General features: G+C 37.4%; 2 protein-coding genes across 2 annotated transcripts in view; one reads left to right on the top strand and one right to left on the bottom strand.

The window, feature by feature from the left end:
- Nucleotides 1-5814, bottom strand: part of LOC124156328 (protein slowmo) — a 30254-nt gene extending 24440 nt beyond the window's left edge. The window contains exons 1-2 of the mRNA XM_046530815.1: nucleotides 5675-5814; nucleotides 4843-5008 (exon numbers count right to left, since the gene is read on the bottom strand). Of these exons, the coding sequence (XP_046386771.1) occupies nucleotides 4843-5008; nucleotides 5675-5706 (198 nt within the window). The 5' untranslated portion in view covers nucleotides 5707-5814. The remainder of the gene's footprint in view (nucleotides 1-4842; nucleotides 5009-5674) is intronic.
- Nucleotides 5815-6510: 696 nt separating this feature from the next.
- LOC124155085 (hydrocephalus-inducing protein-like) overlaps nucleotides 6511-24257 on the top strand; it is a 37285-nt gene continuing 19538 nt past the window's right edge. Inside the window, exons 1-9 of the mRNA XM_046528824.1 lie at nucleotides 6511-6593; nucleotides 9903-10109; nucleotides 13114-13309; nucleotides 13383-13521; nucleotides 14783-14907; nucleotides 15412-15613; nucleotides 17294-17474; nucleotides 21154-21375; nucleotides 23652-23875. Coding sequence (XP_046384780.1) covers nucleotides 6522-6593; nucleotides 9903-10109; nucleotides 13114-13309; nucleotides 13383-13521; nucleotides 14783-14907; nucleotides 15412-15613; nucleotides 17294-17474; nucleotides 21154-21375; nucleotides 23652-23875 — 1568 coding nt within the window. The 5' untranslated portion in view covers nucleotides 6511-6521. The remainder of the gene's footprint in view (nucleotides 6594-9902; nucleotides 10110-13113; nucleotides 13310-13382; nucleotides 13522-14782; nucleotides 14908-15411; nucleotides 15614-17293; nucleotides 17475-21153; nucleotides 21376-23651; nucleotides 23876-24257) is intronic.

Below are 24257 nucleotides of genomic sequence, written 5' to 3'. Positions count from 1 at the left end.
GCGCTTGGGATTAAAATAACATCCAAGGCCGACCACGAAAATGGCAACCATGCGATGAGAAATAAAATATTAAACAACATTTAAAATTCCGGAAAAGAAAGTATAACAGAACACATTTGTGGACAGTGAACATTGGTGCTGCACTCATTTTACATCACCAGCAACGACCAAGCCTGGACAGAGGAGGACACACCAAAACACTGATATGGAAATTTTTAAAAAATCTGGAACAATGTTACGCAGGCAACGATGGATGCAATATAGAATTCGGAGACAAGGGCGTTCACGCAGAAGTTTCATGATCTTCCAGCGCTCATGAACAAAGAGAGCATTTTATTTTTGAGCGACCTTTGCGACATGCCATAGTAAAGCGAGCCAAAACTGCAACGATTGAGACTGGCATTTCACCACCGAGTTAAAAATGGAGGTTCCGCCTCGGAAGTGGGTCGTTCTGATCGTAACTTATTGAATACAGCTTTCCCTTTTACAAACTCTTTACGGAGGGACATCACGCACCAAAACAAACCAGCGACGTTCCTTTTCGACGACTCGCAACGGGAAAGTGCGGATGTCTGTCACAGGAATTCCGACGAAGGTTTTACGCTCTTTACGGAGACGCCTTAACCTTGAAATGAGTGGTGCGCGCAAAGAGTAAACGAATTAGAAATTTTCTTGACATCTAAATGTTCCTTTACGTCGATACTCTAGAATGCAGACGAAACTATACATCTGAAATAAGGACCCCATTCAAGGTCTATCGAGGAAACTATACGCCCTTCCCAGACACAGGACGAATCGATTACGGGATTTTAGCCTGAGGCCATCGCGCCGTATCAAGGGCGAACTGAATCAAGGCTACCATTGGCGAGTTGCTCGACTCCCATGCGGCCCGGTAGTGAAGCCCAACTTGAAAGGGAAGCAATGAAGGTCTGCCTGGTAAATATTTGGCAGCACAAACGGCAATAAGCTATGCCAAAGGTCGTCACCAAAAACACAAGAACGGAGAACCGACCACCGCGAAATACGAATGTTTCAATCGTAGTGCTTATTCTAGTTAAAGAGGCTATTTAACCCTGAAGATAAAACGAAAAAGCTTTGACCCTAGCAGGGTGCAGCATCGCTGATCACAAACAATACAGCCTAAATTTATTGCCTCAGTTGCAGGGCTAAATGAACACTTCATAAGACTCAATGGGAAAAAAATCTATTTAATATCCCTACAGAGGATTAGGTAAATGCATTTACGAGGCAATTAATCTGTTGCCTTTTGAGTTGGGGAAAACTGTCTACCTCATTATTTGTTGAACATAATAGATACTTAACCACAAATTAGGGTGAGAAAGTTATGCTTTTCTATGCAACTACTTAAACGTCAGTACTTAAGTAGAACAAAAATAATTTTAATCAATAACACTGGGATTGGACCACATTGTCAGCAATTAAGTTCATAAAGCCAGCCCATAAGAATTTTGCACTTGGTACACAGGCACATAATTTGAAAACTTTATATAGCCACCACTCTTTAAGTTAGAAAAAATTAATTACCTGATGGTATCAGGGTGAAAATTACCTCTACAGGGAAATAACAATAATTTTATGAATTCAAGCATCAAAATCACTTGAATTGGATTTCATTCACCTCTTGTATCATTAATACATGGTAAAAAAATACAAATCTGACATTTCAGTATATTTTGAGAGACGGTGAGTGGGGGAAGCCAGAATCATACCTCATATTTCATTAAAGCAAGGGGGAGAGAAATAAGTAAGGGCAACTTAGCTTTGGAGATAATGGCAAGGTTTTCTGATTTTAGAAATATGATAGAGCTGCACAAGATACTCAATTCAACCCATTCGTTGCGGTTCACTCTAAAAAGCTATTCACCACATGTAGCAATAAAAGTGAAGGGCTAAGTATATGTACTCTATTACTTCCTAGAAAAAGAGAGCTTTATTTAAAAAAAAAGTACGTGGAAAAAGTATGACTCACTAATGGTCTGGGGATAAGACTATTTTTACCGTAAGGAGTTAGGGTATGGAAAGGGGAAAGTTCATCTATGGTGCCCTATAGGGAGAACGAAAAGGTACATTCACAGCGGCCTAGTGTGCGATCGCAACAGGTACGTTCACAGCAGCAATAAGGGATAAAGAACATGGGCAAAACTTCAATACTTCAAGCAAAACTTAGCATGATAAAGCTTGTGAAGACCTGGCTACACAGTACATTAACACAGGAGTTAGCTTGTGAATGCATTATTATTATTATTAAAGTATTCTACCAATTTAGGTAGGTTTGCATAGAGCTCCACGGAACCACATTAAAACAGGTTCTATTTCCTGCTCATACATTCGAACAAGTTTGGTGGTAACATGGTGTATTTGTGTAAGTGACTTCCTGCATTTAAACATTAACACGTTGCGTACTAGGGTATTTAAATTCCTACGAACACCGAGATTAGAAATATGTGCCTATTAGGGCGTAATGCCTTTGGTTTAAACATGGTTAAAAAGCTAATGTTTAGAATATAACTTTACCCAATCAAACATTATGATGCATCAATTCATTATGAATAACGAACAACAACTGAAAACGTACTAACAAATACGTATTGTACGCTTTAAAATTGTTTAGGTTGACGCGTTAAGTGACGAGAATCTTCGTCATCCTTCCGGAACGTTCGGGAAACAAATGACGAGAATTCTCGCCATCCGTACGCAACGTGTTAACTTGCACGGGTTAACGTACCATGTAACCAAGCCTTAAGAATAATTAAGACTTCTTCAATAACTAAATTGGGCCATAAAAAAAAAACAAAAAGAAAAATGAATACCTTTACTACCAAAATTAATGTATAATAACAAACATTTTCAATAACTTCTATCTCACTCAGTGCTCAAACAACATAAATTACAATTTTAAGACTTTTAATAATAAACAGGGATATACAATGGAGTGTAAAGGAAAATAAAGCTGTCACCATTCTTAATTCATAATTTGATTCTTGGTTGCTTATTACAATACGAACATTACAGAATGCCAAAATTCCAGATTGTTGTGAATTGCTATTGACTGATATTAAAACATCTGGCAATAAAGTCGAACTAACAGAAGAAAGAAAAGATAATGGATTTTAATTTATCAGATAATGCCCTGTTAAAAAGGGAATCAATCAATAACTCAAAAACAACACGTAAACATCCACTAATTCCTTACTTCACAAATATAAAAATAACTGATAAGCATTTCACTTCACTATTTCAACTGGCAATGCTTACGTAAAAGACTGGTCAAAATACATGAAATTGATGCTATAAGGATACATTTAATTTAGCTAAATTTTATTTCTATACCGTCACAATGAAGGTTGAAAGCTTGGAAAAGGCAACAATCATCATCATCACAACTTAAAGAATTTGTATGAGTACAATGGACTGTAAGTGCCGCTTAGTAAGGAAGTTTAAAAATGGAATTAGTAATTTGAGAGCATTCCTACAAAATTAAATAAACCTTAAAATGACTATCTTACAAAATGAGTTCAATTCATAGCGTATACAATGCCTGCATTCCTTTGCCTATCGTGATTTAATCAGCTCCATTTTCACCCCAGTATTATAGCATCTCTAAAAAATTGGACTTTGAAATCTGCCTATTAACAAACAGCAATGAAATGATAATACCAAGAAATACCATTTGGACAATTGAACATAAGAAAGGGTTCTCCATCTAACCCAGGGGCGCAGCGAGGAATTAAGGCTGGGGGGGGGATTAAGGTGCAACTAATATCGGGGTGTGTGGGGGTATGGAATACCTACCAGGATAAGCGGTTGGTGCGGGATTAATTAATTGCGGAATTTTAAGATAAATGGTTCAAAATGTTGAGTATTATATATTATTAATCCTTACACCATTCTACTAGTAATATCAATCCAATTAAGTAAAATGGATTAAACTTAAAAATTTCTCCGAGCTCTGGGGGGGGGGGTTTCATCCTCCAAAGCCCCCTCCTTGCTGTGCCACTGATATAGCCAATCATTTACAAAAATAGAATGTTTACACACCAGTAGGTAGTAGTCTTGCTTAGTTCCAAAACTGAAAATTTGAATTAAAAGCAATAATGTTAATTTCTCGAAGAGAAGGAAAAGGTTACAATTAGGCGATACCAAAAAATATTACCACCTATGTAATCCAATGAAAGTCTCGAATAGCATAGTTCAGTCGTGCCACTACATATATGTATATAATTCTCGAAAGTGAAAATGTCCAAAGACACTAAAATCGTCAGTTGTTAAAGATACATACCACTTAAATCTGTTATTCATGCGAAATCAGTTGCTCTAATTTCAATAGATGAACTTTTTCGAAGATGAGCTCCTCTCTCAATGATAGCCTGACCATTGACCAGCCAACACCAATTCTCCTTCCCATAGATGAATGTCATGTGTATCGAAAAACCGATTTCATAAATAATTTTTTCGACAGTAACTATAACTTGGATTTTTCCAGTCTAAGGGCAAGCTCTCGAATACTTCTCTAACCATTTCCACCTGATTATCTGCCTTCTAGCCAGTAAATCACAGATATGCTTTCCAATACAATAGTACAATAGCCGATAGACCTTTGAGACATATAGAGAAAATTCAGGCCAGCGATCAGATAACACACAGTTTTTAACCTCAAACTTTCAATGCTACAAGTTTTTTAAATACAATGCTGCCAATGATAGACAACACAAGTGCCATGTACCTAGTGATACGATCAATACCATCGTCCATTGACATTTGAAATGTCAATATGATTTGGGTTCAATTTGAGTCACAAGAGTATCTAATTGATAAACTTACCGACTGCGCCCACTTCGGGAAATACCACTTTGAACTAACGAGCCGATGCGTGTGTAGTACACCATCTTCCACTTTCCTCTCAACAACATCGGTTCCAATTACAGCTGGATTCATTGGGTTGGGATATTTCCGCCATGCCGCTTGAACCACAGTTTCCCAAGGATGGCTGTAATGTATTATAAGCTAAGGGTTAAACAAAATATATTTGCTAAAAACTCTAATGGATTAACAGACTTGACCTTAGGCACTCATTGAATGTCGACGACAATGTCACGACATCCGTGGATTTAGGGGAATAATAAGAAAACTGAAGAGTGAATATTAAGCTAATTTACTTTTTGAAGACCTGCCATTTATATTAGCCATGGTCCTGCGCAACTTAATCAGAAATGAGTGAAATAATAATTATTAATCAAAGAATAATAAACAAGACAATTCGAGCAAAAACTCGACTCGGAGCGAGCACTCCGTTTCACCATAACCGTATTTACTACCTAAAAAAACAAGAAATAAGGACAACAACGTCTATAACAAATTTTATTTGCCCAGTTGTCGACTGTTTGTGGGTAATCTTTGGACAAAGAAAATCACATTCAAACTCTCAGCCGGGTAAAAACAACCGATTATTCACAAATAATGCCGAGGCTAAACAGAAAAGCTAAGAGCAACAGACAAGTTGACAAGTCATCTAGGAATTTAACAGAAATCATTGGAGTAAAATACTAAGTAAATTGTTAAAGGCATTTTCGGCCATTCCAAAGGTACACCTTGCGTACAAGTGCGACTCAAAGACTCATATATTCATTCTCCTGAATAATATGTATCTGCTCACTTGAAAATGTGCTCCGACGTCCAAATCTTCATTATTGACACTGATTCCCAAGCAATATCTAGCTCCCGCGTAACCACAACTCACTTCCCAACCAAAGATCTCCAACAAAGAATGATCACGAACTGACGATGTTCATTTCATGAGAAAAGAATGTATGACGCAAGCGGGCATTCCCCCATTCCCTGCATTCCCCCATTCCTTGAAACAAAAGGAGAACGATATTCCATCACCTGGCAATATGAATTTATGGCGCGGTCATGTCCCTTATATACTGCTTCTAGGATTTTTAGAATGGCTCAGCGAATGAAACAAGGAGTATAAGAGTAACTCTAATAGTTATAATAATACCTTTATTCTTTTTGTAAATAAGAACAATAAATTGTGCAATGTAAAAGAGAGAACAAAATGTTGTCGACGGCTCCAAATATCGCCAAAGACCATTTTCATCCAATCTCTAGGTTAATTATAATAATTTAACATGGCCTCATGGCACTAATTGTATTTTAGATAGTTAAGGTAAACTTGGATCAAGGAATCCATGTTTTTATTAAAAATAACAGAATCCATAGTCTACTGATCGAGCTGAAGCCCGGTTCAAAACGAATCCATTTTATTAAAATAACGTAATTATCCCGTAACATATCCGCTCGCTTTCTCCAAGTAATTTTTAGTTGTTCGTATAGAAAATTCAATTTTTCACGATGCCTATTCACTAATATTTCGAATGTCAGTAGAAAAACTAGAACGCGGATTAAAAAAATCGAAAGTTTACAATCGATAGAGGTCGAATCGTTCAATCAATGGAATCATATCGATACTCAGCAACTGTTGTTGCCGTTTTTAAAACATGGAAACTGTAAAGTCAATGGAAATATTTCCATTTCTATTTTCAAGTGATAAAGATGAAGTGGTCGATAAGGTAAAATTAATGTCAATTTATATTTGGAGATAATTTATGTGTTTTTATGTTGGTTTTGTCGACATTTATTGACTGACATATTTGTACACGAGGGGTTACGATTTTTAATAAGTAATTGTAATTTCATTTATTATTCAATTATCATAATGAAGTTGGGGTTGGATTGACTGACTGTTCGCAGTTCGTAGAATTGTTCAGCGTCATTGTTTTCTTGACTTACAATCTCCCCACTGAAATTTGTCAGAATGAATTATGTAGTTTCTCATTGAGTGGTGCATTTGGGAGGCGGCCAGATTTCTGGAAAGGCATCCAATTTTGGGATACCGTATTAAATTATTCATAGATTTGGCAACATTGGAACGCATTGAGGGATTTTCCGCGACGGATTATCGCTTCTGGACCTACTAATTCGATCGTACAGCACTACAAACGCGTGCTTCAGTGTTTTTTCTCAGAAGCCGTTGAGTTTTAATATTCTTTATGTGTAGAGAAGTTATTGTTGAAGATTCATATCCGGCCTTATTTGTGAGATGAATACAGTTATTGGTAAATGTTTCGGCCGTTTTAAACATAGCATGTTACTGCGCAGGTTAGAACTGCATTAATTTCTCATTATGGCGCGCAATTACGCGAATGCACGAACGAAATTAGAACGGGGACTATTTTGCCATCTCACATTCTCACGTTGTAGCAATTCACCGCATTACACACTGCAATTTTGACAGTGCCTTCAGACCGTGGCCCGTGTCAGACATCCTTAGGATCTCAAGATCATCTCACGGCGCACACGTCTTACTAACATCTTACAATTAGTTTTCAGTTATTTGAAACCATGGAATTACTCAAGTAAAAATTTCTTCATTGAAACTTGACTAAAACTGGGCTGAAACAACCTTGAAACTCACTGCCTTGCTTCTATACTGAAACTGCATTTAAATTGAAGCAAAACCAGTGGAGTTTGGAAGAGGGATGACAGTGCAGTAGCAGTGCAATTAAGTACTCCAGCTACTCCAATGAAACTCCCTTGGCCGACTAAACTGAAACTCCCTTGGCTAACTACTCTGAAACTCCCTTGGCTACTAACTAGACTGAAACTCCCTAGACTACTAGCTAGACTGAAACTCCATTGGCCAGCTACTCTGAAACTCCCTTGTTTGGCTGACTACAATTCCCGTATACCCAATCCGTTAAAATTCCCTTGTCAAATCATATGAAACACAGTAAATTAACAACTTGTGCAACCCAGCCAACAGTGGATGATCACATAATAGGTTTCTCCCACAATTTTGTATGAATGATAAAAGATTAAGGGTGGACAGGTGATTGTGAGAAACAATAGTTATAACTGCAATGGCCAAAGCATTTTTCAAGACACAATTTATTAGAACATGAAAGTACATCAGTAAATTAATAACTGCTAAAAGCACATACAAAAATATTCTAAATAAAAGAAGTCATGGAAGTTAGATGCTCCTGCAATAGAGAAGAAACATGACTGATGAGAGTCACAAACGACTTAACTCAAAATCAAATTAGCAAAATTGCTCATCTTAAAAAAAAACTCTCCTATACTTGGCTTAAATTAGTTATATGGTGCATTAATGTGAAGTATTCAAATTATAGAAAGCAAAACTTAAATTATCACTGAAGAAGCATGAACTTTGCAACATAGTTCAATGAAAAACGAGGCGATGATTCATTACAATGACTGACTACTTTGGCTATGTGTGAACTCCAAACAAAAATCAGGCAAGCTTCCAAAACTATCAGCAGTAACACCTGCCACAGGAAATTGTAATTATTTGTAAATCTCTGTAGAGCTGACTTTTTCATAGCAATCTCCGGCAGTTTACTAAAGAGCACCATGATCCTAAACAAAGGAAATTTACAGAACTAAATAAACCAAACAGCAACTGATTATACGATGGGTGATTTACCTGTTCGTCCCAACCTGTTGGTTACAGGCGCCAGAACGGGCGATATGTGGCGTCGGCCATGGAGTTTTGGTTTCCTGAAATTGTGAAATATCATTCTTAAGTGAAATGCTCCTGATGCAATGCTACATAAAAGAACTTTTACCAGTATTCTAGCGATTATTAATGGCTTTGCATACGTACATTCAATCGAAGGAGGAAGTTATTCAAGTCAATAGTTACATAAAAGGTGCATACATTTAAATATACATTGCACTATAGTGAAGCCCACCCGCGTTCCTTATTTCTTCGAAAGCCTGCTCGAGCTCCGCAGGATGACTAACGGATGGCCTGGCATCCGCAGCATTGATGACTGCTCGGTGTATTCTCCTCCTCGTCCGGGCTATCCATTAGGCAGGAAAAGTGGAAGGCAGTCGCCATGGCGTTGAAAGAAGAATTTGTTAATGGCTGCATGACCCCTGAAAAAGGAGCTCGAAATCTTTAACCCTGCCTGGATTAAACACGAATTCAATGTCAACATTCTCATGGCTAAACATGGAAGAATAAACATGCCATCAGAGAAGTTAAAACGCCTACCTCCAATTTTAACTGCAGTCACCACCACTGATCTCGCTCTTCCCTTCACCTTAATCTGATTAATTCTTGCTGTTAACAACCATCGAAGTACCGGGAAAATATTATGTCATCAATAATTTCATGCCAAAACCCACGCTCACCACTCGTCTTTCGCTCCTAGCAACTTAAGAGAAATAACGGCAACCGACAGTTTGACGCGTGGGAAAAGATATACGTGTTGCCAAAAGCTAAATTAAAAAAAATACATTGCTGCTGACAACATGGGTCCTGTACATGTCCGGTAGATGGGTTCTGTATGTTGGCAAAACTTACACTGGGTACCACATGTGCAGCAAGGGAGAAACGGTTAAAATTCATGAGGGAGAGGGGATACTCAAATGCTGCAGCAGCTCTGTAGCTGGGCAGTAAAGACATTCGGCAAGAGAGAAGCAGTGGAGTCATTAAGTTGGCCTGGCCTGAGCCTACTGTCCAGTTCAGTGTCAGTAGAGCTCACATGCAGCAAGGGAGAAGCAGTTCAAATGCAATGGACTTGCAAGGGAGAATGCATCAGAGTTTCAGTTGAGTGGTCTTTTTCTTGTTGAGGACAAGGCAGTGCAGTGCAGTTACAAGGTTGTTTCAAGGCAGTTTTCACACATTCAGTGGAGTTTCAGCCCAGAATCAGCTCTGATTCAAGGGAAAAATTTTTACTTGAGATAAATATAGTTTTTTATATGTTTCGGTCCTTAATGATGGTAATGTTGGATTTTTTCTAGAGGCAGTGCATGTACAATTATTCTGAAAAAAATTCTAATCTTATTAGGTCACTCCCTCCCAATATATAAGGGAATTCTCTCGCTCCACGGCAGAAAGGACGGAGATATTAACGCGCCATGGGATGCTAGTAAAGAAATACATGAAGGAAAAATTCCCATATGCATTCAAGCCATCAATACCAATTGTATTTTTCCAAAGTTTTGCCCCAGAAAATGTGTATACTGTCTCTCTTAGTGTGATGAACACTGACAAAGTAAGTCTAAGTCATATTCCTGGAATTTCTTTTGTAAAGTTAGTATCATGACTTAACCATTTTAACCTAAACACCTGTTAAATGCTATCAGAGAGGAGTTCTATTCTTCACAATTTTGGTAATCAGTAGTCTATCAAAAATTAACTCCATAGTATTTCTATCGCTCACTGATTGTTCAACTGAAACCCTTAATCTGTTTGATATGAATGTTTTTTTGGAATTTTATATTTTTTTCTCTCTCAGAGTAGTGCTCTGAAGAAAATATGTTAAGAAAGATATTTCAGTTTAAGCAAGTTAAAGGTCTGTGATGGCATTGACGAATGCAGCAAATTATTATACCCATCCTCCCACTACCACTCCAATAATCAGATAAGCTGTCACTGATTCCCTTGCCACTAGTTGTTTGTCTACTCAACTACCTTTCATGACCTTCCCTTCTCTACTCCTTACTCCCCCGTTTTCATAGCTCCCTATCACTTTGTTATATTATCTCTAGATAATGACCTAAAAAGGTCAAAACCGGTAGAGTTTTTAATAAATACTGTGTGGATACAAAGTTTATTTTTTAATCATTTCCTTTGGGTGAGAACCTTGTTGCAGTGGAAAGGGTGTACGTTCCTATGACCCCTAGAGCTGCATTCAAGGCATTAATTTGCAATTACTCCTGGCAACATTGGACCCATTCCAGATAGGTCCAACGTTAAGAGGCAGATAATAGGTAGTCCACGTGATGGTGTCACGTCAAAAACTGTTGGAATGAAATTGGGAAACCCTATCAACTGTCTCTTCCCTGAAAACATGAGCTTGACCAAAAGTACCTCGAATGTAATCGTGGGATGCAGCCCTTATGGTTGGGTGTCGTAGGTGGCAGTGAGGTCGGCAAAGTCCTCGAGGTGTGTATCATGAGAAATGCTTGCAAAGACTCATCAGCAGCAGCATCCAAGGAAGAAGAATTGAAGACCAATAAGAAATAAAAGAAGAAGGCATCAATGAATGTTGGAACGTGGAATGTGAGGACAATGAAGAGAGCACGTGAGCTAGAAAATATAAAAAGGAAAATGGAGAAAGGGAGGATAGATATCTTGGGACAATCCAAAGTGAGGTGAAAGGATTGTGCGGACTGGAGTGATGTATACAGGATTATATGTAGTGGTGGGGAGGAAAGTCAACAAGGGTTAGCATTGTTATTAAAGGGGAAGCTATATAAGAGAATGGTAGGTATAGATCAGGTAAACGATACGATTCTGGCGATAGAAATTGAGGTGCTACACACCAACCTTGTGGTGGTTCAAGTTTGCATGCCCACCAGCTATCATTTAGAGGAAGAAGTGGATGAGGTGAATGAGCAGCTCGAAGAAATCATGATAAGACAGAGGCTTAGGAATAGTGTGAAAAACTTGCACAGCTCAGGGCAATGGATGCAGAGTCTGGCTACAACCTAGCACTTATAAAATGCTATGTAATATTCAAAAGACTTATGGAAGTTAGGAAGGCAAGGAAATGGAGTGTAGAAGCTCTCAAGAGGATTATATGGAGAGAAAATCAGGAACTAGTGGAAAATAGTGTGTGGGGGGAGGAAGATACACTGACCGTAGAGGAAGGGTGGGATAAGATTAAAACAGGAGTAGTGAAAGCAGAAGATGCAGCCAAGAAGTCAATTGGCTACATCGAAAGTTGAAGGATAAAAAAGCTATGGATAATAGAGGAAATGATAAAAGAAATGGAGGAGAGAAGGAATTGGAAAAATGTGGACACCCGAGCTGAGCAAAATGATTTGAGGCAAATAATCAATTACAACATGGAAACGAGAAGGCGAGGGACGCTTGGTGGAGAAGACTTTAAGGAAATGGAAAAGTTTCTGAAGGATGGAGAGGTAGGTGCATTGTACGCCAAGGTAAAGGCACTATCGGGTGGCAAAAGATAGAAAGCCATGCTGAAAATTAAGGCTATAGATGGAAGGATGTTAACCGACCGCGATGAGGTTCATACTAGATTGAAGGAAAATGTGGAGGATATGTATGAAAGCAGGAATAGCCTGGAAAGAGTGAATTTAGAAGAGGTAAGTGTAATAAAGGAAGCTAATCTTGGGCTGGGTATCTTCGCTGAAATCGAGAGAGCTCTTCATGAATGCTAGGAAAGCAGTTGACATGGATAATATCCCATGTGAGCTTCTGAAGAATCTAGGTAGGGTTGGTGAGAGAATATGTTTTGAACTAGTATGTAGGATCTATCAGGAAGGATGGTGGCCGGAGGATTTCATGATATTAGTACGTATATACATAGATATCTGTGTAATATTCTAAGAACTTTATATAGAACCAAACCAGTTAAGTTTCATGTCATTATCTATGCAAACTTTCTTACCGCCCTTACTTTTTAATCCAGGCAATCATGCATTTAACGTTTATTTTTCATAATTGTCTACTTATGCTTATGCTGTTTTTTATTTGCTATTGGAGTTACAAGTCATACGGATAGCTGTAGTGAGTTGAAAAAGAGGTATGGAATGAGGAGGTCCGTTACCAAAACCTCGCCTGTTTTAGGTTTTTTTGTGTATCAGGAAAAGTTTTACTGCTCTAATTTTAAACAATAACACTCAGCCGTGTGATGTACTTCTAAAATGTCAAAGAAATGTTTACATAGATCAGTGCACATGTCTAAAGCTGTGAGTATGTTACGCAATTCAACTTCTAATCTCTCTGCAGGCATCTTTTTTTAGGTAGCTCAACGGGCAAGGAATTATCCTTTGAAACATAATGACTACAACTTTTTGTATTTTGTAAGCTATTATTGTGAATTTTACCCAGTTATTTTCATCATTCTTAAAGTGCAAAATTTCTACCTAGTAATTGAACCCAATGGATTTAATTCCTGAGTTGCACAATTTTCTTTTTATTTAACTTTGGCATAATCATGTGTATTGAGGAATCAGTGGAGGAAATTTTTTAATCAAGGAGTGAAAAATGTTATAATCATCGGATAATTTTACTATTTCATACAACAGGTCATCAGATATTTAACAATGCATTATGAAAAGTCACCGTATTTTGTGATAAGTTACTGTTCTCAAGCAATGATTAAAGTTGCTCCTGGAATGTCTGAAAAGTTTTTGATCAAGTTCAAGCCTTTGGAGAAGAAGGACTATCATCATAAAGTTTCATTTCACTGTGAAGACGGAAGTTTTGATATTTCTCTGATTGGTTTGTTTTAATTTATTTCTTTTGCTTGATAATTTTAGCTGTTACAAGGGCTAAAAGATCATTACTGTTCTAGCTGTTGGACCAAGACCAATGCTTGATTTACCAGATGTCATTGAAATGGGTGAATGCCCAGTCAACATGCCTACAACAAATTTCTTCTGTATTGTTAACAATGGTGAAGTAGATGCTATTTTCACACTGGTTGCTCCAAGGTAATATTACTTTAGTGTAAGTTATTGCCAATTTCTTATGAATGCCTAATTTGGTACCAAATTAAACTCTTTGAAAAAGGCTGGCTAATTGGAGGAAGTTCAAGACACAAGCCAGGAAATAGGGTAGTTTCTTTCATCAAAGAAAATGAAAGGCATTGATTGCGATTCGTCACCCAACATAAGTGTATTTATAATATACAAATTATTTGTTTTTAGATGTCCCAGTTTAGATGAATGTTAATGGTCAATTTTAACCTCATAACCAGGGCCATATTGGCACCCATGGGATGCCACTCCACGTAACATCACAGGGACCTAGATTCTATAAGAGTAGTCAGGAGTTTTACATCATCTGAGATTACCAATGCATGTATGTGGCACAGAGCTCAGGGAAACGTCTATTAATAATCACCTATTGAAATTGCCTATGGTTGGAAAGTTTCCTTTGCTTGATAGGGTATTAATAATCCTTCTTTAAGCCAAGTGCTACCCGCAAGCAGCCTGCATCGTATCGGCGCTCATAGCCTCGGACGAAGGTGGCCTCACACAGCAGCAGCTGGAACCAGAATGACATCACATGGACTTTTCCCAGTATTCATACTTAGCCGTCGCATTTTCGTGTGCTTGAAAATTTTCACTTTTCATTTAATTGCAAAAAATAGGTTTCGTCACATAAAAATCTGAAAGCATGAAATATGTATTCTAGGAGTGATAATCTTTATTTATGATTTAGGCAATTTAAAAAAATGAGAAACCACCCTATTGTGAGTTAGGTTGTGTGGTAGTGATGACGAGACACTATATAGGTTACATTCGCTCAGTAGCAATGCTTAGCATCTGATGAATTTTACCTTTTTGTTTATTTTCTTTCATATTTATTTTTTATTTGCTCAACAATGGAGTACATTAATAATGGACAAGATATAAGACATCATAGGTTGAACCAGGGTGTGCAAGTATTGAAGAAGGAAGTGCAAGGCTTCTATTTCTACTTTTCTTATTATATTTTTTTTTTCGTAGTGTGCCTGAATAGTGGCATAAATAGGACTTGACCAACAGGGGATAGGGGCTAAAGTAGTTCTTATTGCTAATTATTCCTCTGCTCACTTTTTATGGACATGTCACTGAAATTTCAAATTTTAAGCTTGAAGGCATTGCTGTCTTGCTTGGGTCAATCTGTGGCATCATTTGAATGAAGTGAAATTGAATCTGTATCAATACTTTTCATTACGGTACATAAATATTTATTTTTGCACTTTAGTCCATTTCAGGTTAAACCCATTAATGCATGCTTGAAAAGTGGTCAAAATCTTCAAATGTCTGTGACATTGAACTCGACAAAAGCTGGTTTCTTCAAAGAATTCATTAAGGTCATTTTTGAAAATGGTAAGAAGAAAATAATTTATTTCTTTTCATTGATTGCAATATAGCCATTTCTGACCCGGTTGAGTGACAGAAATTGAGTGTTATGCTTTCACACTTTCCAATGAATGATGTAAAGTAAGATTTCTTGGGAAACCTCAAGGGTAAATTATTCCATCAACCTCCTATGTTTCTACTTACCAAAACTCTGTTACTATCCCTGAGGACAACAACGTTTTACCTGCTTAAACATTGGTAGAAGATGGAGTAACCAGTCATCCTCAGGGATTGAAAACATCCCTGAGGACAAAAACAGTTTTCATCATCAAAACTTAGGGAAAAGATGGGGTAATTTTGTCTTAGGAGATAACACAAGAAGCCTTTATCTACTGTCGGCGTCAAAATGATGTGCTGCTGTACTTAGCAAATTGATATCTTACTCAAATATATTAAATGTATTGCTCAATTGCGTAGAATTTTGGAATGTGATAATTTTTTGCTAATGATATTTTTTTGTGTTGAATTCAGGGGAAGAACTGTATTCTAGCATTATTGCTACCGCAAAAAACTCTCCAGTATCTCTCAGCAATGAAAAACTGGAATTTGAGGACACATTCATGGGTTTATCTCGCAAAAGCGTAATATCCATTCATAATAACAGCTCTCATGTAGTCAAATTCAAGTGGAAACAATTTTCTTCGATCGAAGAAGACAAAACTGAAGCTGAAAGGTACTATGAAACTTTATTAGTTTATTCTGTAGAAAGTTGTTACTTCACAGCTTTAAGAAATGAAGGCCTGAGAAAGATAGGGCTTATAATGTTGAGTTCGTAGTAGATCTTCTTTTTTTGCCAATGAAGTAACACATTGTTAAATCTATGCTGGCCTACCACGATGGTAGGGTGGCATAAATCAATGAAACTGATGGTTGTTCAAGCCCCCTACTTATTCATATATGTGCATATATCCTTATATGAAAAGCAGTAACTAAGCAGTAACTCGAGCATGCCGGTATGAGAGGGACTGCACGCATCTTGAACTTGACACAGAGAGGCAAATCTCTGGTTGTTATATATTGTTAAATATGTATATGTTAGGGATGAGTCGATTCCAAATGTCGATTCTCGATTCCACCGATTCTTGGGCACGGAATCAGAATCGAGAATCGATCGCCTAAAGTCGATTCCGATTCCATCGATTTCAGGAAGATAAAGTAATATGTTTAAATGCTTTCTTTAATGTTTTTATTTACATTTAACTCAATTTGTACAGTATTAAAACTATTCTCATTTAAAATCATATCCATATATGTAGCCTGTAACTTTCATATAATAGCAAGTCAATAGGAGCTAGGAACCAATTATTCCTATTTCCTTTATTTCTTATGGGGAAAATTGTTTCGAATAGCACACATTTTGGATAACGACCAGCTTTCTGGAACGGATTGTGGTCTTAATCAAAGGTTCTACTCTATTCAATAGCAGGAATTTGAAAATGCATTTCGATCCAAAAATATCCGATCCGAGAGTTCCGGCTCCGAAAATCAAGGATCATCCTAATCGAATCCGGATCCGAAAAAAATCCTGGATCCGTCCATCCCTAGTTATTTTATTCCATTCAATTCTAAATTTTAATGACAGCAATGCTACAGTGCAAGTGCAATATCCCACCTGTTAGAAGGAATAAGAATTGATGGATTAAGAATCGAGAAGCAGGAATCGATTTGAAGGAATTGGAATCGGAATCGAAAAAAAGTGGAATCGACTCATCCCTAGTATTTGTTATATATTATATATTGAAATACTTCTGTCAAATGGGAGATAATCAGCATCATGATGAAGCAGTTTCATGGCAAGTTAGTGCAAACAAGTGCTTTTTATCTCAGTGATGGAAAAATTTTCAACCTTAGCTTAGTGTTTTTAACTGTGCTGTTGCCAGTGACCACCCAAGTCCATTATCTCAGCAGGGTATGTGTGTCTCTGGCAATTACAATGCTATTTTTGCAGTTGTTTTAATTCTTCATTCACCAATGCTACATGCAACTTTATTTGTAGGAAAATGGAATTTGTTTGCCTGGCCAAGCCATGCCAATATGTATTGTTTTATGTTTCATACTTTGTACAAAGCGAGTGCAGTTGTAAGAAATGTAGGAGTTAACAGTAGTGTTCCTCATACATGTGATGAAAGATTTAAAATGCTATCCTTAGCCTTATCAATGCGTGCTAATTTTTTAATATTCTGCTGAATTTAATTGTTATAACTTATTTTCTGACCTACAGCATTATATTTTTGTGAACAATACATCTCTTTTTACTTCAGAGTTATGTGTAAATTAAAAAAAAGTGAATATTGTTAAAATATAGATCAAATCCTTACAGTTAAATTTTTTAAATGGTTTGATCCTCTTTCAGAAAGAAAAAAATCTATGATGAAATGTCTGGTGCTGGAGATTGCTGGTCTTCACTGGCAACTGCTGATGACAACAATGAAAATGTTCAATCTACTGCTAGTTTCTCCTCTGACTCCTTTGAAGGCTGTATCCTAGATACTGATTTTCTCTTTCATGATTCATATTTTTCATTTTTGCAAAAGGTAAGAGCAGTAAAGTAGAAAATCTAATTTGCAAAGTGTAAGGGACCCAAATTTCTTTAGTTGGTAAATTAGAGGTTTTGTGAAAGGGGGTTAGCCTTGTGAATTACATGCATGTGTCACCAGACAGGTATGTGATTATCCTCAGAAAGCCACCTCACTCAAATTCATCAGCTAGTATTTCAGTTATATGGGGCAGAATTCCTAAGTATAAAGTGATTATGCTATTCTTAATGTGGTAAATACACTTATAAGTTCAATTCTGTGAACAACCGTGAATGAATTTTTCACTAACCTTCTGGGCACTGAGCAAGCCATGGTGGGTGAAAGTATAAAGATATCATGTATTTTATTGGTATGTTTTGCCTATTTTTTCATTGATTCTCTGGCTGTCGGTATTTTACTTGATTTATTACATGCTTAAAATTTCAAAATTACTTTTTGGTGAGCCTGTAAATGTGTCTGTGTGTTTTTTTTCAAACAACAGGTATTTTAAGTTTCAATGCTGAATTTAGTCATAATAGGCAGATGAAATACAGCAGACTCCCGATTATCCGGCTGCGGTATATCCGTGTTGTGGGTTATCCGTGCATGATTTTCACTCTCGCTCAATATTTTCCCCGATGTTTATAAAAAAATAAAATCAGACGCAAAATCATTGGAAATACTGCATTAATTCTAGGATATACCGGGCTTATTATTTCGGTTAGATTCCCCTTTCTAAAACGGAAGCAATCGTGCACTAGCTGCATTCATGGGAGCATTGTGTTCCCATTTTCCAAGCCTCACAGTGTGCGCCCACGCTCCTTGATCACTGATACACGTCCCGCAGCAGTTGCAACCTGGGAAACTTGTGCAAGATGGGACTACGTGGCGTGGTGTATGATAGTAGTTTCCGACGTCGAGCAGTGGTTTTGAAGCATTTATGGGTTTACTCTTTGCTTTTCTTTTCGGTCACTCATAGCAGTGCGTGGAAAACTCAGGTGTTTGCTCCAAATCGTGTCATACTCATTATTCTAGAAAGTCGCCTGATCATATGAGATTCTAAAGGGGTTAGTTATTCTTCTGAGGTCTCATAAATGGCTATTTCGGGTGAATTTGCACACGGGAAATCGAAATTCAGAGAATGATGTCGATCATTTTTCAAATTGTATTCAATGGGGGCCACTACATTGTTGGTATAATATTCATCTCTCGAGGAATTGGGAATCGGCGAAAGTAAGGAGTCTCCGCTCTTTTTTGGAAAAACCTCGATAATCACTTGTGTTTGGCTATCCTCAATTCTGAAGGTCTCAGGCACTCTAGTCTTATATGAAAGGGATGGGCCAAAAATCTCACCTCTATTCTGGAGATCCTCATAATTTTATATTGGGGTATCAATAAGGTTATTAAAAATTTGTCATCATATATCGAAGAACCGGTTGTGGGGTCTTCAATGGATTGCTACTGTGGGCGGGTAATTTCAGTAAAGTTATTTGACTTGTTTTTTAATTTCCTCCTGATGTTGTACAAAACTGTATGGGATGGAGGATTTTGCCCTGATTTTTTAGCATCTTGATTCAGTTGTAAAATATCTGGTGGGATGTCGGCTTCAATTTCTTTAAAGACTGAGGTTCCCTCATGAGCACTATCAATTGAATTTTGGTCAGGTGCAGAAACAATTGCTCTGTGTCTGTTCGACATACACTTGATGTAATCTGGGCGGTCTGTATTGAACGGTAAAATACCTCAAGTTTCAAATGATATTCTTATGAGATTGGGTTTCATTGCTGATTCATATGTCACCTTGAATAATGGAGCGAAATCAATTTTGGGTCTTGGTTTAGTGGACTCTTGGTTGTGTTTTATTACTATTTCTTTCCAAGCTTTCTTGAGTGGTCGGAATATGCCAACATCACAAGGCTGCATAATATGAGAGGCATTCGCTGGCAAGCAGAATAAAATAATTTTGTTTTTCACACAAAAATCATTTAATTCTAAGTTTATGTATGAACTATGGCCATCAAACAGCTACAGAACTGGGAATTTCACCCCCTTTGCTTCTAGCTCAGGTTTGAAGGCATTTTCAATGCACTCTTAAAAGTCACACTGGTCATCCACCCACTATCACTTCTTCTGATTAAAAAATTTTCAGGCACTGATGCGGCTATATCTCGAGGGATTTTCTTGTAAGGATATACCACCATCGGAGATATATCCTGCCCAATTGTGGAAAAGGTACAAAGAGCTGTATTGGACTTTTTCTCTTGACCCGATTCAATTGCATAGACATTTCTTGCTCCCTTTTCCGCTAAGACTTTGCCAGATTTTGGTCATAGCTTGACTCCTGTTTCATCTAAATTAAGAATGTGTTCAGGATCAGATAGAATATAGTCACAGCCTTCTTCCACTAGGAATGATTTTAATTCGTAAAACCAGGTCCCTAATGTTTCCTCAGTAACAGCTGCACAAGCTATTGATAATATTTTTGCATACCTGAAGCTTATTTGGGGATGTTGTTTCAGAAATAGCTTCATCCATTTCAACCCTGGTTGGTCATTTGTGAATGGATTTTGGCATGCAGTTTCTTGTATAATTCTTTGCACTGCATCTTTCACATCGTCAGTGCATACAGGGTAGCCTATCTTAGCTTTGTCTAATGTCCACTTTTATTTTCTTGACTCCTCTTGGTCTGTTAAAAGAGTTTGGGGTCCTATTTTTCTAAGACTGGGCACCTATACATGTATTTTATTGAGAAGTGTCGACTTCGGAACTGCATATTGCTTAGCAGCCTTATTTGCACTCAGTGACCCCGCCCGTACTGCTGCTACTGTATTTTCCAATCTTTTTCGGTCTATCAAAATCTTGCTTGGGACCTCCTCTTATGAACTGCTTCTGCCATGCTACAGAAAGCAAAAATATTCACTATGAAGATCTACCTATTCCCCGGAAAATCAGGACCTTCACTGGGTTTCTAATAGTTCCTATAAATGATCTAAATAGATATTTTCTGGTACTTTCGCTTATAGACGATACCGGTTAGGTGTCCGCCAAATTTTAAATGTAGTAATTATTATTTTTAAGATTAAATGTACCTGAATGAGCTTCAATTAACAAGCAATCAAATATAAACGTCACGATCACCTATTAATCAGCACAAATATTTTGGCGAAGAAAATACTTGGTAACCTCTGATCTATATCAACTGTTCAAATGCCTCTCGCTCAATGAAAAGCCAAGCATGGGTTTTGGAGATCGAAATATAGTTGTTCTGAATTACCAAACGTTAAGAAAAAGAATGAGAATATTTTGGTTAATATTAAAAGAACCCAATTACTCCGAGGAATAAACGTGTAAATCTTTTTGCATAGAAGATTTACTCCAGCCGGACATTCATACAAAGACTGGTGCGATTAAGAAATTCTCTTGTTCAATAGAATTTTTTGTTGTGCAGAGGTTTTTTCTACATAGGAGGAAAATCAAAGCCTATTTTTTTTCATTGTATGGAGGACACATGTTCTATAGATGGTTGATTGTACTTCAGAGATATCAGCTCCAAACTTATTTTTCCAAATTTTGAAATGTCTTCAAAATCGGCCATGGAACAAAAATGTGTGACTGTTAATTTAAATGCATTTAGAACTGTGTAAGAATTATAAGATTATACATATTATGAAATTTTTGCCAACCATTTTTAAAACAGGAAGGTGACATTTGGCCAGGTTGTTCAATAGATGTTCAAGTTGTATTCATGCCTAAACTTGGGCCAAAGAAATACGAATGTGTGGCTTATTGTGAAACTTCAGGATGCGAGAGGAGGCATGAACTCAAATTACTTGGAAGTGGAATAGGGCCTAAAATTGATATTTCTCCTCAACATCTTGATGTTGGAGTAGTATATGCTACTGTGAAAAACAGCTATGAGGTAAATATATTTATGTACCTAAATTGCAATTTTTTCCAATACATATACATAAATTAAAAATTCTTATCCACTAAGGAGTATACATTTCACTCAAATCCAAAATAATTTGTAGTTGGAAAGGAAAGGTAACTTACAACAAAAGATATCCTCCCTATTCGGCCATTCTCTTGTTTAAAATAAGAAAAAGAAGAAGACAAATTTTTAAATGGAAAAGTGAAGGTCACAGGCCACTTTTTATGTGTTAGTGATGTTGTTAGAATTCTGATTTCATAGTTAACTCTTCAGGTAGAACTTTGTGTTTAGGGAAGGAATCGCATAAGGGGTGTTAAATACAGCAAACCATGCAAATCTGATGTCCAAGGCTGAGCAGTAGAATTCCTCTCGGTAGGAGTTTGTGACATAATCAGAGTAGCCGTCAAGGGGGATGATTTTTTGTCACAAATAGCTTGAGAAGTAGGCGATGTACCAAAAAAAATGAATGTTTCCAAATTGCATCACAATGGAATTTTCCAAACTGTATCACAATGGACGATTTTAAAATAATCTATGAGCAGGGACATTCAAGTACTCTTTTCTAGAAGAAAGTATATTTTTATTGTCTTTACTCATCAGTGATCATGTTAAAATGTATGCCAGAGTATTGAAATAGTAAATGGTCTTCAGAATGACATTGTTAGTTCCATGGAAAATTCCATGAAATTTGTGAGCGCACCTACTTCCAGTGGGAAAGTTACAGCTTCTCATTACATCCTCATGTATAGATATTGCAGGAACCAAGTAAAAAAAAAATCATTCAGCCCGACTGATAGATAGATAATTAGAGTATGGCAGTGAAAGCATTTATTAATAATTACCATGAAGGTTAATCATGATATTTTTAGGAAAAAGCTTAAACCTCTATGCAAATGGCTATGACATTTTTGTTTGCCTAGAATAGAAGTAGCTGATGTTGAAAGGTTTGAAATCTTAATTGGGTCGTTTGGCAATTTTATTTTCTATTGATTGTGATAGTATTTGAAAAAATGAAGACACTCATTGCTTCCTTCTGGAGGTAATTGAGGAGAAAAACTGATGGCCTCAAATCTTATGCATATAAGTTGTTGCAATCAAGCATTGCTGCCGAACAGCTTCTCGGCTACTCCATGGCCTTTTATATTGGCCTCATGTGGTTTGCTGTTAGTTACACTCTTATGAGCCATGCCTTCCCCGAATGTGTGATTCTCCCTGAGTGCATTAACAAACTGGAACTCTTATGACTACATTCTCAGGAAAAGTGGGTGACATTTCATTTATTTTTTCGACTTATGCAAGAAAATGGCTGAATGAGGAAAAATTTTTCTTGTTAATCTAACTTTCCGTAACATTTACTGATTTCATTTAGTGAATTTTTATTTTGGGTCTGAGTAAATTACCTGTAACCGTTGATGGTAGTCTGTATGTATGAGGTTATCGGGCTGGTGTGGTGGCTATTGTGTTGGCCGCCCACCCTGTGGGCTCGGGTTCAAATCTGGGCTGTGGCAGAAAACTTTCAGAGACTGCCCGATCCATGCTTGAATGATGCGTGGAGGACATTTCAGGAGTAACAGTCCATCCATCGGAAAGGAAGTTAAGCTTTAGCACCTTTTGTTAAGAGCAGGCTAATGCCGACGCCTGGTTTCTCTCCACCCTTACTTCCATACCCTTCCCTCTTGGCACAAATGACCTCAGCTGTTGGTCGCCATCTCCAAATACCATACCTACAGTCCAGCCGGCGAGAGTTGTCCGATGGCACTTTAAAAGGAGGGGCGGAGAACCCTCCGCCAACATGGTTTGCAACCAATCGCTGTCCTCCAAATGCACCTCACACCCTCGCCTAGTCATGCAACGTTGTCACATGCATATGAAGCAGTGAAACAAGCCTGAAACACCAAAACAAGCCCTTTCTGCGAATCGCCAAAACAAAGGATTCTTCCTTGGATCCTTCACGCTCGTCGTCCCTTCTGGCTGCTTTCTTCATGGAACCCTTTTGTTTACATGTGATGTGGGCGTTTCCCTTTCTTACCTGGCAACCTTGCCCCCTACCCCTTCTAGCTGTCAACGGACAACTCTCGGCGGTCGGACTGTATCTATGTGCCTTAAAAGGGTATCCTTTTTATTCTGTTCTCATTCTTGTATCATGAAAATTATTAATGTCAAGAAACTTGATAATGTTTGAGCCTGCATATCGTATTAAAATTATTGGAATGCTACTTTCATGAGACCTTTCACAGTCTTCCTTTTTTCCTTCACAAATTTAGGTGATAGTGAGCAATAAGGGTGATATATCTGGACAAATAGAATTTATTTCGAAGGCATTAGATTTTGGTGGCTCTTTGGAATGTTATCCACAACTCTTGATGCTTGAACCAGGACATTTTAAAGCCTTTGCCCTTTCTTACATAGGGGAACATAAAGGTCAAATAATTGAAGAAGTTTTATTCAAAATAAGTGAATCAGGAGAAGTTCGCAGACTGTTTTTCAGGTAAATTATTTGTACCATAGGATATCTAATAGACACCCTTTTCTTTTATGCAATTTCTGCCCTAAGTAGTAGTCTCAAAACTAAATGATTGCTTCATTGTGCACATCTGCCTGCTGTGCTGGTCCAGATAAATAAAAGTGTCATCCCCTTTAAAGCCATCCCATTATACAGAGAAGCAAAACACGGTAAGGGAAAGTTGGAGAAAATGGGGCACTTAACAAATTAATTCCCATATCTCATAAACTAAACAATCATTCTCAGTTAATTTTTATTCAACAAGTGCTTCATCTCTCTGATTGACATAGACGACTAGAGAACAAAATTTTAATTTACTGAAACAAAATTAATTCACATGTTTCATCATACCGGTCTGATAAAATGG

Source organism: Ischnura elegans, chromosome 3 (assembly GCF_921293095.1).
Source record: "Ischnura elegans chromosome 3, ioIscEleg1.1, whole genome shotgun sequence".
Taxonomy (NCBI): domain Eukaryota; kingdom Metazoa; phylum Arthropoda; class Insecta; order Odonata; family Coenagrionidae; genus Ischnura; species Ischnura elegans.
Note: the sequence above shows the minus strand (reverse complement) of the source record. Positions and strands in the feature narration are given on the sequence as shown.